Consider the following 13,193-nt stretch of genomic DNA (forward strand, 5'->3'; position numbering starts at 1 on the left):
GCACATTAAACGTTCTTCAGATTATGTTAGATGAAAAATCAGAAGAGCCTTCTGTGTGTGTCCTCTTGACTTTACACGCTGGCTTGCTTTCCTCACGTCCGTTTCTCTTCTTGTGCACTGATTTGTTTAAGCTGAACCGCCAATCAGAGTGATTTCTCTCACCGACGGGCTCCAATTCAACACGTTGAATCAGCCAAAAAGCTTCCGACACGGGCCGACTAGAGCCGATGGTGCGGGACACACCGCAAAAACTAGGCTGACAGACGCTCGTCGACGGCCCAGAAATTGTCCGACAGTGTCAGGGCCTTTATATACCTTGCTCCTCTGTGAAATAGAGTTCTATTGTTATCCAAAAACTATTAAAAACACATCAATGATCCACATTGTTGCACTGGGTGACATGTTCCATTATTATGACGAACATGGGCACTGAAGTTCATTCTGTCCCACATATAGTACACCGCCCTGCTACATTTGCTAATAGCTACAGTGGCCAGCTGTTCTACTGTAGGAAAATATTCAGCCTTTTATTCATGACCTGTTTTTAAAGACTTGAGTATTGCCAGCCAATCCAATCCTCACTCTTCCCTCCTTCACAAACACTTTATTTCTCACTCAACGCAAGAGAATTTACCCTTCAGATAAGATAGAAAAGAGACACAAAGAGAGAGATTTAACATCTAAGCTGTGGTATGCCAGTCATCGATCATTTCTGTGCAGCCTCAGCATATTCCTTATCTATGTGGGGCCTGAATAATGCTAACCTCATTCTAAACCTACACATACACACTCACATACACACAGGTGCCTTGCCCTTTCTCTCCACTCTGCAAGGTTGTTTCTGTACGACCACCCTGTCAGCGTTTCCACTGGTCCAAGTGCAGCATTACAGCGCAGCCATTATGCACGGCTTCATGCAGCACACATCAATCAAGTGTTTCTGTGTGGGAGACATTTTTTTTCATACGGTTTGACCTTATTATGCGAGGGCAGCAGTGAATAGGAAAAGCAGGTGCACAGGATCACAACATGATTATGTACTGGATTAATGACTGGGCTGTATGCATTATTTTACTGTATTAATACATTCTATAAAGGAGAGGGGAAGTAATTCTCCCTTCCTGTTCTGGGCTAAAGTGGGTGTGTGTGAGAGGGAGATTAGAGAGGAGGAAAATTTTCCACAGGGGACATCCTGTCCAGCCTTTGTGTGATATTCATCCTTTTAGCACCTCGACTTCGAGGGATAAAAGGGCAGAGGAGATCTATTGAATCTGTCCCTGTATAGGTCGTCAATTTCTAGTTTAATTAAGGCCTGGACAAACCGAATCAACATCAAAGAACTAGCGGCAACGAAGGCCGACAATTGCGTCGCCTCATGTTGCCTGTGTTTTGGCCAAAAAGTTGCACTCGAACGGCCGACTACCACGTCCATTCTGCGCCTGCGTGAGATGAAATAACTCTCCATACCAGCAGGTGGCGGTAGTCTGTATTCGTCATTCAAAAAGGGACACAGGAAGACCGAGGACTGCGGATATACAAGCCGTTGTAATGATACATACATGAAATGAAGCAGCGTCTGCCGACTAGTTTCACACCACTCTCACTCACCACTTAGCTTCATTCCAGATGGTCATGTCTTTGTGAAAATACCCGTGTATTGGAATGATCTGATGAGTTGAAGAAGAGCCTTCTGTGTTTTTCCTCTTGACTTTACTCGTTGGCTTGCTTTTGTCACTTCCGTTTCTCTTCTTGTGCACTGATTCGCTTAAGCTGAACAGCCAATCAGAGTAATTTCTCTCACTGACGGGCTCCATCGACGTTTCAACAAGATAAATCGGCCAAAACGCCTCCGACACAGGCAGACTAGAGCCAACAGTGCAAGACACACTGCAAGAACTAGGCCATCAAACGCTCACTGACTCACTTGGTGTGTCAGGGCCTTTAGTAGCTACATGTAAATGATGCTGTAAAAGACCAGTAATATAAAATGATAAAATAAATGAATAAATAATAATGTCCTGTTATAGACAACTACTTTAATAAACATTTTGGGGGAAAACATGAATTACAGCTTTTGTCTTTCATCTTTTCCAAACAGGCAAACCTGGTGGCCGCCTTCGAGCAAAGTTTGAATCTGATGACAACTCGGCTGCAGAGTCTGTCAATAAGCCAGGAACAGAAGGTAACGTCACATCCTCTCTTTCAAACACAAACACTCTCAAACCTGAATTCCAGCTGCATTCCAGCACTGTGTCCGTCTTATGAGCAGGAGGCGTTGTGTTAACACGGAGCGAGACGACTTTGATCACAGCCTGCGGTGAGGAGCTGAATGTAGGTTAGAGGCCCACAGGCTGCAGCCCCACAGGGTGACTTAGTGTGAGAAGAAGACAGAGGATCAATGAAAAACAACCTTCGCTTTAGGCTGAATGAAAAGAGCAAACAGCTTCGCACGTGCACTCACACCAAACACCACATTCCTGCATTCTTCAGCCTTTTGTATCTGTTTTGCTGTGAATAAATTGATCAGCGCCCGAGGGTTATGGTCAGTGTGTGCATAAATGTGAGGAGTCTCTCTTGAGTGCTTCATGCCTTGCTGCTCCCACTGAAAGGCCGGTCTAGACCGCTCCAGAGAAAGTCTTTGTTGTTAGTGCCAGCGCGCTGACCTGTGCAGCTCAGCCCCGAGCACAGGCTCTTTAACCTTGAGGAGATGGGCCGGGCGGCTCTATTTAGAGTGGAGTGGGATCGACTTTAGCGCACAGTTAAGCAGCACAGAGGGGCTCTGTTGTTCTGGACTCTTTGTACTTTTGAACTGTTAACATCGTGAGGGGGATCAAACCCACCAGGTGTATGAGCTCATGCTTTGAGTTTTAGCCATAGAGGTTAACTAAAACATCAGACAATACTACTGCTCCCCAAAAATATAGGAATGTATCAGTTTTTCTTTTAAATATTTAAATAAGCCAAACCATTCATTATTTTCAAATCAAAATCTATCTTTATTTGTCACATATGTCATTATAAAAACACAATGTGTTGTGAAATGCAAGTGCAGTAGAAATTATTTTCTAAACGTGTAAACGAGCAATTTAGAAAAATATAATAATGACGGTATTATATGGCGATAAATGTAAAAAAATAAGTTAAAATAGAGTTAAGATGCATTTATATGTATTTTTAAAAAAAAGAATAAACAAGAATAAGAATAAAGAGGCATAGTAGCACTGAACTGAGATGAGCATGAATGGGATAATGATGAGTGAAGCGGTGATAAATAATGAATTACTTTGATGCATTTTTTTTTGTGATAAAGCTGAAACAGATCCATCTCAACTATGTATGGGATGATATAGGATTTTATTGCGGGTTGTGATAAAAAAAACCACTCACAATAAGTTTATTGTGATGAATTTCCATTATCGGGACAATCGTGAATATCCTCACAAGTGACTTGAAAAAGCTGTTTAGCTTGCTATCATAGAGCCTGATTTATAAAATACAGGAATTATCATGTAAGAAAAAACAGACATGTTGCTATTTTTTTTATTTATGCAAGGGGACTTTTTATGAATTATAATTACCTTATTTAAGATATTAAAAACATTGTTCACTAAAAAAAAGATGTCCATCAGTGATGCAATACAAATATTTGTTTCTTAACAAAATGTAAGGTAAAGTAATTCCAGTATGTTTTAGTTTCATTTTAAGCATTTAAAGCAGATTTTGATGATGATGATTTTAATGAGATTTTGGAATAATGTTGTGAATCGCAATTATTTTTGCCAGGATAATCGTAACAAATTTTTATATCGTCCCATTCCTAATCCCAACCCAACTCACTGACATGTATTGAATATGTTTGTGTAGGACTCAGAGCTGCTGGATCTGAGGGAGACCATTGAGGCTCTGAAGGACAGGAATGATGAAGCCCAGGCCGTGATACAAGGAGCCTTAAACAACCCAGATAATATGAAAGGTTTGGAGACAGACCAGTTTTTTTTTTTTTCTCTCTCTCTCTATCTCTGCACATCTGACTGTTTCTGCACATTTTGCCTCTTTTGATGTTGAGTTTTCTTGGTCACCAGATTCCATGCAGATTCGACGTCAGAACTCATGTGAGAGCATCTCCAGTCTCAACAGCCTCACCAGTATGTCGAGTATGGGCAGCTTGAAGGACCAAGATGCCAAGAAGAAGAAGAAAAAGAGCTGGGTAAGAATGCAATGCTGCATGTGAGGCAATGTTCTACTCTCTCAACCTGGTGTTTTGTCTATGTTTAGTTAATTCTCCGTAGTGATGATGACATAGTAGTAAGTCTGTGTTGTGTTATTTTTCTGTTTTAGGTCTTTGAGGTGAGTGCAGTCATTGTGTCCCAATAAAGCCTCTATAACTTTCTGTCATACAGCATTATGGACCATCTAAAACTGCAACACAGTCCTCCAGTACCCTCCATCTCTGCTCATTGATATCCTAGACTACTGATTGGCTGCCTGTTCTGTGAATATTACATTTGAACGGCTGTAATTCAGTCAGAGAGGCAATGAGCAGACATGATGCTCCATAAAAAGCTCTGTTTAATCATCAAAGTTTATTAATTCCAATTCTCAAGTTATGTTTCTCCTCATTTACACCATGCTTTATTGTGTATTTTGTCCTTCATATACATTTTGTACAACCTTACCAAGTAAAACAACATAACTTTAACTTTGGCCTATTTGTAGAAAATGACTGGAAGCTTAAAGGAATAGTTTCTCATTCTGGGAAATATTTGTTTTCTTGCCAAAAGTTGACACTACTCTTATGTGTGTCCGTTAAATATGAAGCCAGTTAGATAAGCTTAGCATAAAGAATAGAAACAGGGGGAAACAGCTAGCCTGGCTCAGTCTGAAGGTAACAAAATACGCCTACTGTACCAGGACATTTGTTTAATCCCTACAAAAATGGAAATGCAAAAACAACAGATTGTGGTGGGTGTTTCTTGGCTGGGTACAGTCAATTTCAATGTCTCTGCATAACCTCACCAGGAAGTGTGTTTGTGAGCTTTAGAGGTGCTGATAGGCAGATTTTTTTTAATCCAGGCTAGCTGTTTCTAACCTGACTCGCCAGATGGTTTGTTACATGAACCATCTGAGAAACAATAATTGGAAACTGTTTGGAAATGGGCAGGCACTTTAAAAAAATACTTGGCAGGAATGAAATATCTGTCAACTCTTACCAAAGCCAGTCGGGAGAAGTAGCTGTCAGTAGCTCCTCACAGGACGCTGATTGGCTCGTGGTCTGGCTTGCCGGCCTCAAACACATTACCTGAAGCCTTAAAAGATGGATATTTTATCCTGTGATTCTTGCGTGATCTTGTGACATTGCGAGAATCCGTGCAAGGTAAAGCAGTTTCCCCCTTCCCTTATGCAAACTAATCGCCTGCTGGCTCCAGCTTCCTATTGAACAGACAAACATGAGAGTGGTATCAATCTTCTCATCCCACTCGCGGCAAGAAAGTGAATATGCGTTCCCAAAGATGACGAACCACTCCTTTAATGTTTAGCATGTGTCAGATTAATAACAATCCTAACATGTCCTTCTTTTTTTTTACCTCTCTCTGTAATAAATGCAGTAAACATTGGTTCAATCGTCCCTCTCCTTCTTTCTCCCTGCTCCTCTCAATCTGTGTAGCTGAGGAGCTCCTTCAACAAGGCATTCAGCATCAAGAAAGGCGCCAAAACGTACTCAGACATTGAGGAGATCGCCACCCCCGACTCCTCAGCTCCCAACTCCCCAAAGATGCTCCACGAGGGGGGAGAAGAAGAAGAAATCCAGCCCTTATCCCTTAAAACATCGGCCTCCGCCACCTCTTCTGTGTAAGTACACAAACGCCTTTACTCTACTTGCTCTTAGCTCAATAGTGAGATAGCCAGTTTAACTTTCATGGGTGTCTGGCCCTGATGAGTGCATCGTGTTCCCCTTCCAGGATCATGGAGACTACAGAAGAGGGAGACAACGAGGACACGTCGGTAACAGACTTACGCTCAGAACTTTGGGTGAAAGAGAGAGAACTGACAGACATCCGACTGGAGGCCTTAAGCTCCGCACATCATCTGGAGCAGCTCCGAGAAGCCATGAACAGCATGCAGGTTTGTTTTGCCTGCATGTGCATATTCAGTAAAGTACCTGAAGTATAAATGATGTGTGCATTTGTGTTAATATAACTTAAATTCAAAGTTTTTTTCCTTCCTATATCCTAGTCAACGGTGGAGAACCTGAAGGCGGAGAATGACCATTTGAAAACAGGCACCGGTCCCACCTCGTCCACCTCCCAGCCTTCAGGCCTGGCCTCTCTCCTGGGGCCTTCACTGAGGCAGCCGATGTCCCTCACCAAGTCCTTCAGCCTCAGTCTGAATGATTGTAAAGATCCAGGTAAGAGACAAACACAGCATTGCACCTATTGCTCACGCACATGCACACTTTACATAAAAGTTATATTTCTATACTCCCTTCATCTCTTTTTTTTTTTTACACTCTTTCAGATGTCTCCTCAGTTGACACGTTAAGTGTGTCTTCGCAGCGGGATGAGGTGTGTGCACGAGTGCTTGTCCGCATTGGAGATCAAGCAGAGGTAAACAACTTTAATAGACACAATATCCAATAATGTCAGCAGCTTTAAATCAAACAGCTGAGACTGAGACTGTGCACTCGTTCCCTCTCTCTGCCTCTGTAGGACAGTAAGCAGCAGGAGTTCTACCTGGGCTCAGTGCCGGTCGGTGTGAGAACCGACTGGTCCTGTCTCGACTCGCTTATAGCTAAGACATTCAAGGTAAGTCAAAGCTTAGTGGTTCTAATAAATAGTGTAGCTATGTTTTGATAGATGAGTTCTTACTTATTTTTCTTTTTTCGCCAGGACTACCTGACTCAAGTGGACCCGACTGCCAGCCTGGGTCTGTCCTGTGATTCGCTGCACATGTACCAGCTGACCCAGGGAGGGCAGAGGGTGATAGGAGGGGATAAACCTCAAGCCTCACCTTTTCGTTGTCTCAGCAGTGGTTCAGCTCGAATACTTGTCACTTTGAAAGGTTAGTGAGTGTCCTCGACTGATCGTAGAAACCATACTAGTAATAATTTTTCTTAAAATTGTGCATAATACCACTTTCATTTTGATTGATTTCTTAGTCTCAGTTTATTTTAGTACACTATAAAACTCAATTTTGAGACAGTGTATTTTTTTTTTTACAAAATTAGCTTTTTATTTCCCAGTAAAGCAGTTGATTAAAGATGTTCTGACAAGCAATAATCAAAGATGGACATTGTAGAAACGACTCTGAAGTTGAGGATTTCTTGCATAAAGATTTTCCTGTTTGGTAGCCAACACTGAATTGTTGAATGTCATGAATGCACCAATAGGGATAGTTTTAAAAACAGTCCCTGCTCACCACTGTATTACCTTGTAATGATAACTCAACTTTGACAAAAGATAAAGTCAAGGAAATCTTAACCGTGATGGATCTGCCTCACTCGAGCAAGACTCAGTATAATTTTTCCACCATACAGAAATTAATAGAAACCAGTCTGTGTCTAGATGTTGGAAATTTTTTAAACTGATGTTATGCTTTTGATATTAAAGTTCCCGTAATTTGTACATAAAGGGCTAACACATGAAAAAAAAATCAGCATTTCCCTGTTTTTCACATACCATATTCAAAAATATTTAATAATAAATACTAATCCAATTGCTTTTCCACTCTCTCTCCCCTGTGGTTGCCTCTCTTTAGGTCTCAGAGAAAAATGTGTTGACTCGCTGGTGTTTGAGACTCTGATTCCGAAGCCGATGATGTTGCACTACATCAGCTTGCTGCTGAAACACAGGCGTCTGGTTCTGTCAGGGCCCAGCGGGACAGGAAAGACTTACCTGGCTCAGCGTCTGGCCCACTACCTCCTGCAGCGCAGCCGGACCGACTCGTCCGAGGCCGACCACGAGACCTGTCTCCTCGGTCGCAGCGCCGCCGTCACCTTCAACATGCATCGTCAATCACAGAAGGTAGCACATGATGCTGAAGACAGTTATCTAGAAGTCTTTTCTTTTTTTTCTACACAAATATGGATTTGAAAATGTAAAATCACCCGTCTGTTCTTTCACAGGAGTTGCAGTTGTATCTGTCCGATTTAGCAAATCAGATAGACAGAGAGAGCGGAGGAGAAATGCCGCTGGTTGTTATTATAGATGACATTAGTGATTCAGCATCCCTCACTGAGCTTGTTAACGGAGCACTCACCTGCAAGTATCACAAATGGTGAGTCATTAAACACAGTCACAGTATGTCACTAAAGAGTTGAAATAAGATTTCATGAAAGTAAATAATTTCCTCCTTTTGATATTTCAGTCCTTACATCATTGGGACAACCAATCAGCCTGTGAAGATGTCATCTAACCACAGTCTTCACCTCAGCTTCAGGTGAGCACAAAGCACGTTTACAATGCCTCCTCTTAGTTTGCTACAATATTAAATATAACATGAAGCTATCATATATCATATAAATGTAACATTTCATGCATATGACCACAGGATGGTAATGTTCTCCAACAACGTGGAACCGGCTAACGGGTTCCTGCTGAGGTACCTGCACCGTAAATCTGTGGAATCCTACCAGGAGAAGGAGCAGGACTCCGCACGTCACCAGGCTCTCCTGCGCGTATTAGACTGGATCCCTCAGCTCTGGTACCACCTCCACACTTTCCTGGAGAAACACGGCACTTCAGACTTCCTCATAGGTGAGTGACAGTCGGTTGGTTAAAGCAGAAAACAGGGAAGATAATCGGATCTGGAACCAGTTAACATGAGATTTTACCTCCCTCAGGTCCCTGCTTCTTCCTGTCATGCCCGGTATCAGTGGCAGAGTTCAGGCAGTGGTTCATTGACCTATGGAACCACTCCATCATACCATACCTGCAGGAGGGAGCCAAAGACGGCATCAAGGTGAGCACATGCACATCATAAATCACATATCCTCCAAAGTGCTAACAACAACAACAAGACATTCATTGCTGTATCTCTTCGTCTCTCTGTTCTCTCAGGTGCACGGGCAGAAGGCAGTATGGGAGGATCCAGTGGAGTGGGTGAGAGGGACCCTCCCTTGGCCCAACGCACAGCAGGACCAGTCCAGACTCTTTCACCTACCTCCCCCCAGCATAGGCCCACTCAGTGAGGAGAAGAAGGCCCCCAAAGATACACCTCCACCCAGCACACTGGAGTCAGACCCACTGGTGAGAGTGAAGGTTTCTGTTGAGATGGGGGGACTGGTTAAGAGCAGAGAGGATGCAGAGGTGTGAAGTGTCAGTTAATCAGTCTATCAACAGAAAATTAATTGATTAATAGACTATGGGGTCCTTTTATAGGCTCTAAACAGTCACATTCTTATTTACTAAAAGACTGCACTAAGGTTTTGCATAAGTTAAATGAAAGAAAAGAACATTTTGCATTCCGTTTTCCAGACATCCACAGTCAATACTGCATCAGAACTTATTTAGTACAGCATTTAATGTAAATCTGATGAACTGGGCTCATTTGCATCTTCAGGCTTAATACTGTGCTGAATTGAAAAATTGAAGAGATGCAAAATTGTGCACCCGACGGTTATTTGCAACAAGTTTTGTAAATATTCCACCAAACATTTGCTGGTACCAGCCTCTCAAATGTGAGGATTTACCACTTTACTCAGTTTTCTATCACTCTGAATTTATATTTGTTTTGTTATTGTGGACCGTTGTTTGGACAATATAACCAATTTAAAGATGTCCCCTTGGGCTCTGTGGATTTGTGATGGGCAGTTAACTATTTTCTGACATTTCATAAGCCAAACTAAATTTTCAAAGTAATCATAGAAATGTTCGACAAGCTAAGTTCCTTAGTTGTCATAATGCTTAAGATGCATTTAAAGAAATAATTCATCTATGCCGAGCTAAATCTAACCCTCGAAAACAAAACATGTCTGTTAATCTGACTCTGTGTCTCCTCCTGCTACCCAGATGGCCATGCTGCTGAAGCTCCAGGAGTCGGCCAACTACATAGAGTCTCCAGAGCGGGAAGGCTGTTTGGATCCCACCCTGCAGGCTACACTCTGAGAATAACATGCGACTGACTGTCAGTCAAGCTATGGAACTATGGACTCTTTATAACGACTGACACAGCACAGCGGGTGCAGTCCCAATGAGACTTTAAAGACTCAATAATTAACTTAACTGTGTGCTCAGTGAGCAGCTACAAAGCTAAATGTAAAGGATCTATAGAGAGAGTGATTATGGACGAAGGGTATGCTCTGCCCTGCGACTAGATTGACGATGCTTTCATAGGAAGCTGTGATGATCATGTGGTGTCTCTTCTCTTCCCTCAATTTGTTCCAGATGGGTTGTTGTTGAATCTGCAAGTGCATGGTAACCGGAATAGTATGATGCAAAAATATTACCTATAATCCTATTGATCAAGACCCATTTTATTCTTTTTCATTTTGACTGCCACAACTTTCACCACAAACTAATTGGTGCTTACTGATACTGGTTTTCTTTGAAGGCTTCATTTCACAAAGAAATTCATCTCAGAAGTAACTGATTTCCTCAAAAGTAGGATCATCGCTTGACGACAGCCAAAAATGCACTTTATTTTCTACTTGTGGTAATTGGATTTAAGGAGGCTGTGTCAATGTATCAAACAGGAATCATGCAGTTCATCAGTAAATCCTCTAGATGGCAGCATCTACTCCTGCCTCAGTGCTCTCCTGGTGTGCTTTCTGACTTATCAAAGGTGCTCGGTAGAATATATCACACACTCTTTAACAGAGCTATGAAAATGGCCTTGAATGTTTTTTTTCTTATCAATTCAGCCATTGTGTCATTCATGGATTGAAATATCAGAACTGTGAAGCTGTAAGAGTAACATGCATGGGTGAATAATGAATCGGTTTAAGGGTCAGTCTGCAAAGAAAATGTCATCATGGGTGGACTCAGTAGCCGCTGGTTTCCTCCAGTAATATACTGATAGAACCACAGACATTGACCCAGCTCAACATACTGTATTGTAAACACAGAAGAAAAAAAAAGCTTGTTTATGTAGTCTGCCCAAACAGGCCTAACATTTCTGGCTTTGCTTGCGTATATTCTGTATTTAGTTTTAAAACACAAAATTCTCTTGTGATAGATGAGGATACAGCTTTGAAAATCTTGATTTTGTAGGATTTTATACTGAGTCATCTTCAACGATCATCTGTATACAGCAGCAATCACCTATGTATACCTAACACGCCATTATCGCGTCACTGTTTCGATCATTTCTCATTCATCACCCCACAAGGGGAAGCGGAGAACATGACTAAAAAAAACTGCCATCAAGTGATAAGAATCTGTACAAAACAAAAATAACCTTCCTCGTTGCATTTGCTCCTTCTCACGCATTGTTTTGAGAGTTACAGTAAGAGTAAGGGCTGGAGGTAAGAAAGGCTGAAACTCATTTTTAAGTGGCTTCCTCCTGTTTCTTTCCTTTGTTTTTTTGCACATAATATATGTTAGAATACTAGATTACAGAGAGTATTTATTGCTCACATCTCGACTGTTCTCGTGAGGAAGGAAGAAAAAGACATGTAAGAGGAGGAAACTAGAGATACTCTTAAACCTCTCAGCCCTGCTGTGCCCCTTTGACCCTGAAGTACCTCAGACTGCCATTTTCTGTCCAGATGTTCCTCTACTGTCCAAACAGGGTGCTGCTGTAAAGTAGAGACATGATGCCTAAGTCTTATCTGTGCCTGAAACACAATTTGGCCTAAAGCTGCTTTCCGGCTGCTTTAATCTACCACACGGAGGCCTCAATTTAGAGGAAACATCATCACTTCCTCTCACCTACTCTGATGTCACTTTAATGTGGAGGTGGAGCGGGTTATCAATTTTGACCTTTTTGGCTGGTAGTCATGGAGATGAGCTGTTTGTTAAGATGCTGTGTGTGTCAGTTAACTCTGATGAGAATGTGTATCATGACTGGGCTGCTTGTGTGCAATTTGACACAATTTTGAAATTAAGTGTGAAAGACATCTTTGTGGAGTTGCCTGAGAGTTGGAAGCAGTGTAAGAACAGATATTAGCCTGGAGATGTAATATCGTTGCATGTATCCCTGGCGTGTTCCCAAAGTTTTGTTTCATTGGACCTACCACACTTAACCTTACCACGGGAGGGATTTTTATTAACTGGACATCTTCCTCTATTCATGTTGTTATTATTAAGATTTGTTTTTTTCTTATGCAAATATTTGTAAAGGTTACTGTCCTATTTTGTACATGACATCACTATTGTAAACACTGTAAATAGTCAGTGCATCTGCGACAACAATCACTAAAACGTGTAGAGATCTAAGAGAAGGCTTGGCCCCTGTATGCAGAAAACGGGCGTCCTTGGTGGTTTTATTGTCTTCCTCCAGTGGGAAGGAGCACTTGGCTTAAAAAAAGGGGCCTAATAATGGTTGTATGGCATGTCTCTATAAACACATCAAAATCCCATATGTCTAACATTGAGCAATGGACACAATAAAGTCATGCCATTCTTCACATCACTACCTGTCTCGGCTGTGTTTACATCATGTTTTCCACCAGGGGGCACCAATACTCCTGTAGCCTATATAATAATTTTAATAGGCTGGATGAACATTTTATTTGTATGTGGTGTTTTTTTGTCATTGCAGAATGTTATTTTTGCATTACTTAAAGCAGCAGTGGGTAGAATTGGAGCAAATATGATTTAAAAAAAAGTTATTTTTTATAAAACGGTCACTATATCCTGACAGTAGTGCATGAGACAGGTAATCTGAAAAAAAAAATCATGTGCCCTCGGTGTCCTCCGGTGCTCCTAACGGCATCTGCAAGATTTCACAGACCGGAGGAAAACAACAAATCAGAGCCGAGCTGACGGCGGTCAAACTAGGCAGCGCTGATCAAATATGAATTAATATTCTGTTACTGTAATGCGTATTTCTTGCATAAAACGTTTACAGAAACATCTTGTAGTGTACCGTTTAGCTGTAAAAATTAGAAAGTTTGTGACCCGGCAGCCATGTTCAGATCAGTTGAGGAAATACCAAGCACCGCCCACCAGCCAGAGCACAGCCAATAGGAATGCTCTCTCTCTCTGAAATTTTCTGTGATTGGCTAAAGTCTCAAAGATTTTTTAAAGCCTGAA

At 41.7% G+C, this 13,193-nt stretch overlaps 1 protein-coding gene across 7 annotated transcripts in view; it reads left to right on the forward strand.

Moving 5' to 3' along the window:
* The window catches only part of nav1a (neuron navigator 1a), a 125,820-nt gene extending 113,250 nt beyond the window's left edge, over window positions 1–12,570 (forward strand). For all 7 annotated transcript variants that reach the window (XM_074644259.1, XM_074644258.1, XM_074644260.1 and 4 more), the window contains 16 exons: window positions 2,099–2,182; window positions 3,865–3,973; window positions 4,083–4,207; window positions 5,666–5,850; window positions 5,961–6,123; window positions 6,235–6,406; window positions 6,517–6,605; window positions 6,708–6,803; window positions 6,888–7,059; window positions 7,756–8,021; window positions 8,123–8,274; window positions 8,365–8,436; window positions 8,548–8,753; window positions 8,840–8,958; window positions 9,057–9,245; window positions 10,008–12,570. In XM_074644259.1, the coding sequence (XP_074500360.1) occupies window positions 2,099–2,182; window positions 3,865–3,973; window positions 4,083–4,207; window positions 5,666–5,850; window positions 5,961–6,123; window positions 6,235–6,406; window positions 6,517–6,605; window positions 6,708–6,803; window positions 6,888–7,059; window positions 7,756–8,021; window positions 8,123–8,274; window positions 8,365–8,436; window positions 8,548–8,753; window positions 8,840–8,958; window positions 9,057–9,245; window positions 10,008–10,103 (2,295 nt within the window). In that variant the 3' untranslated portion in view covers window positions 10,104–12,570. The remainder of the gene's footprint in view (window positions 1–2,098; window positions 2,183–3,864; window positions 3,974–4,082; window positions 4,208–5,665; window positions 5,851–5,960; window positions 6,124–6,234; window positions 6,407–6,516; window positions 6,606–6,707; window positions 6,804–6,887; window positions 7,060–7,755; window positions 8,022–8,122; window positions 8,275–8,364; window positions 8,437–8,547; window positions 8,754–8,839; window positions 8,959–9,056; window positions 9,246–10,007) is intronic.
* The last annotated feature ends 623 nt before the right edge of the window (window positions 12,571–13,193 follow it).

The sequence above is a fragment of the Sebastes fasciatus genome, chromosome 8, assembly GCF_043250625.1.
Source record: "Sebastes fasciatus isolate fSebFas1 chromosome 8, fSebFas1.pri, whole genome shotgun sequence".
NCBI lineage: Eukaryota > Metazoa > Chordata > Actinopteri > Perciformes > Sebastidae > Sebastes > Sebastes fasciatus.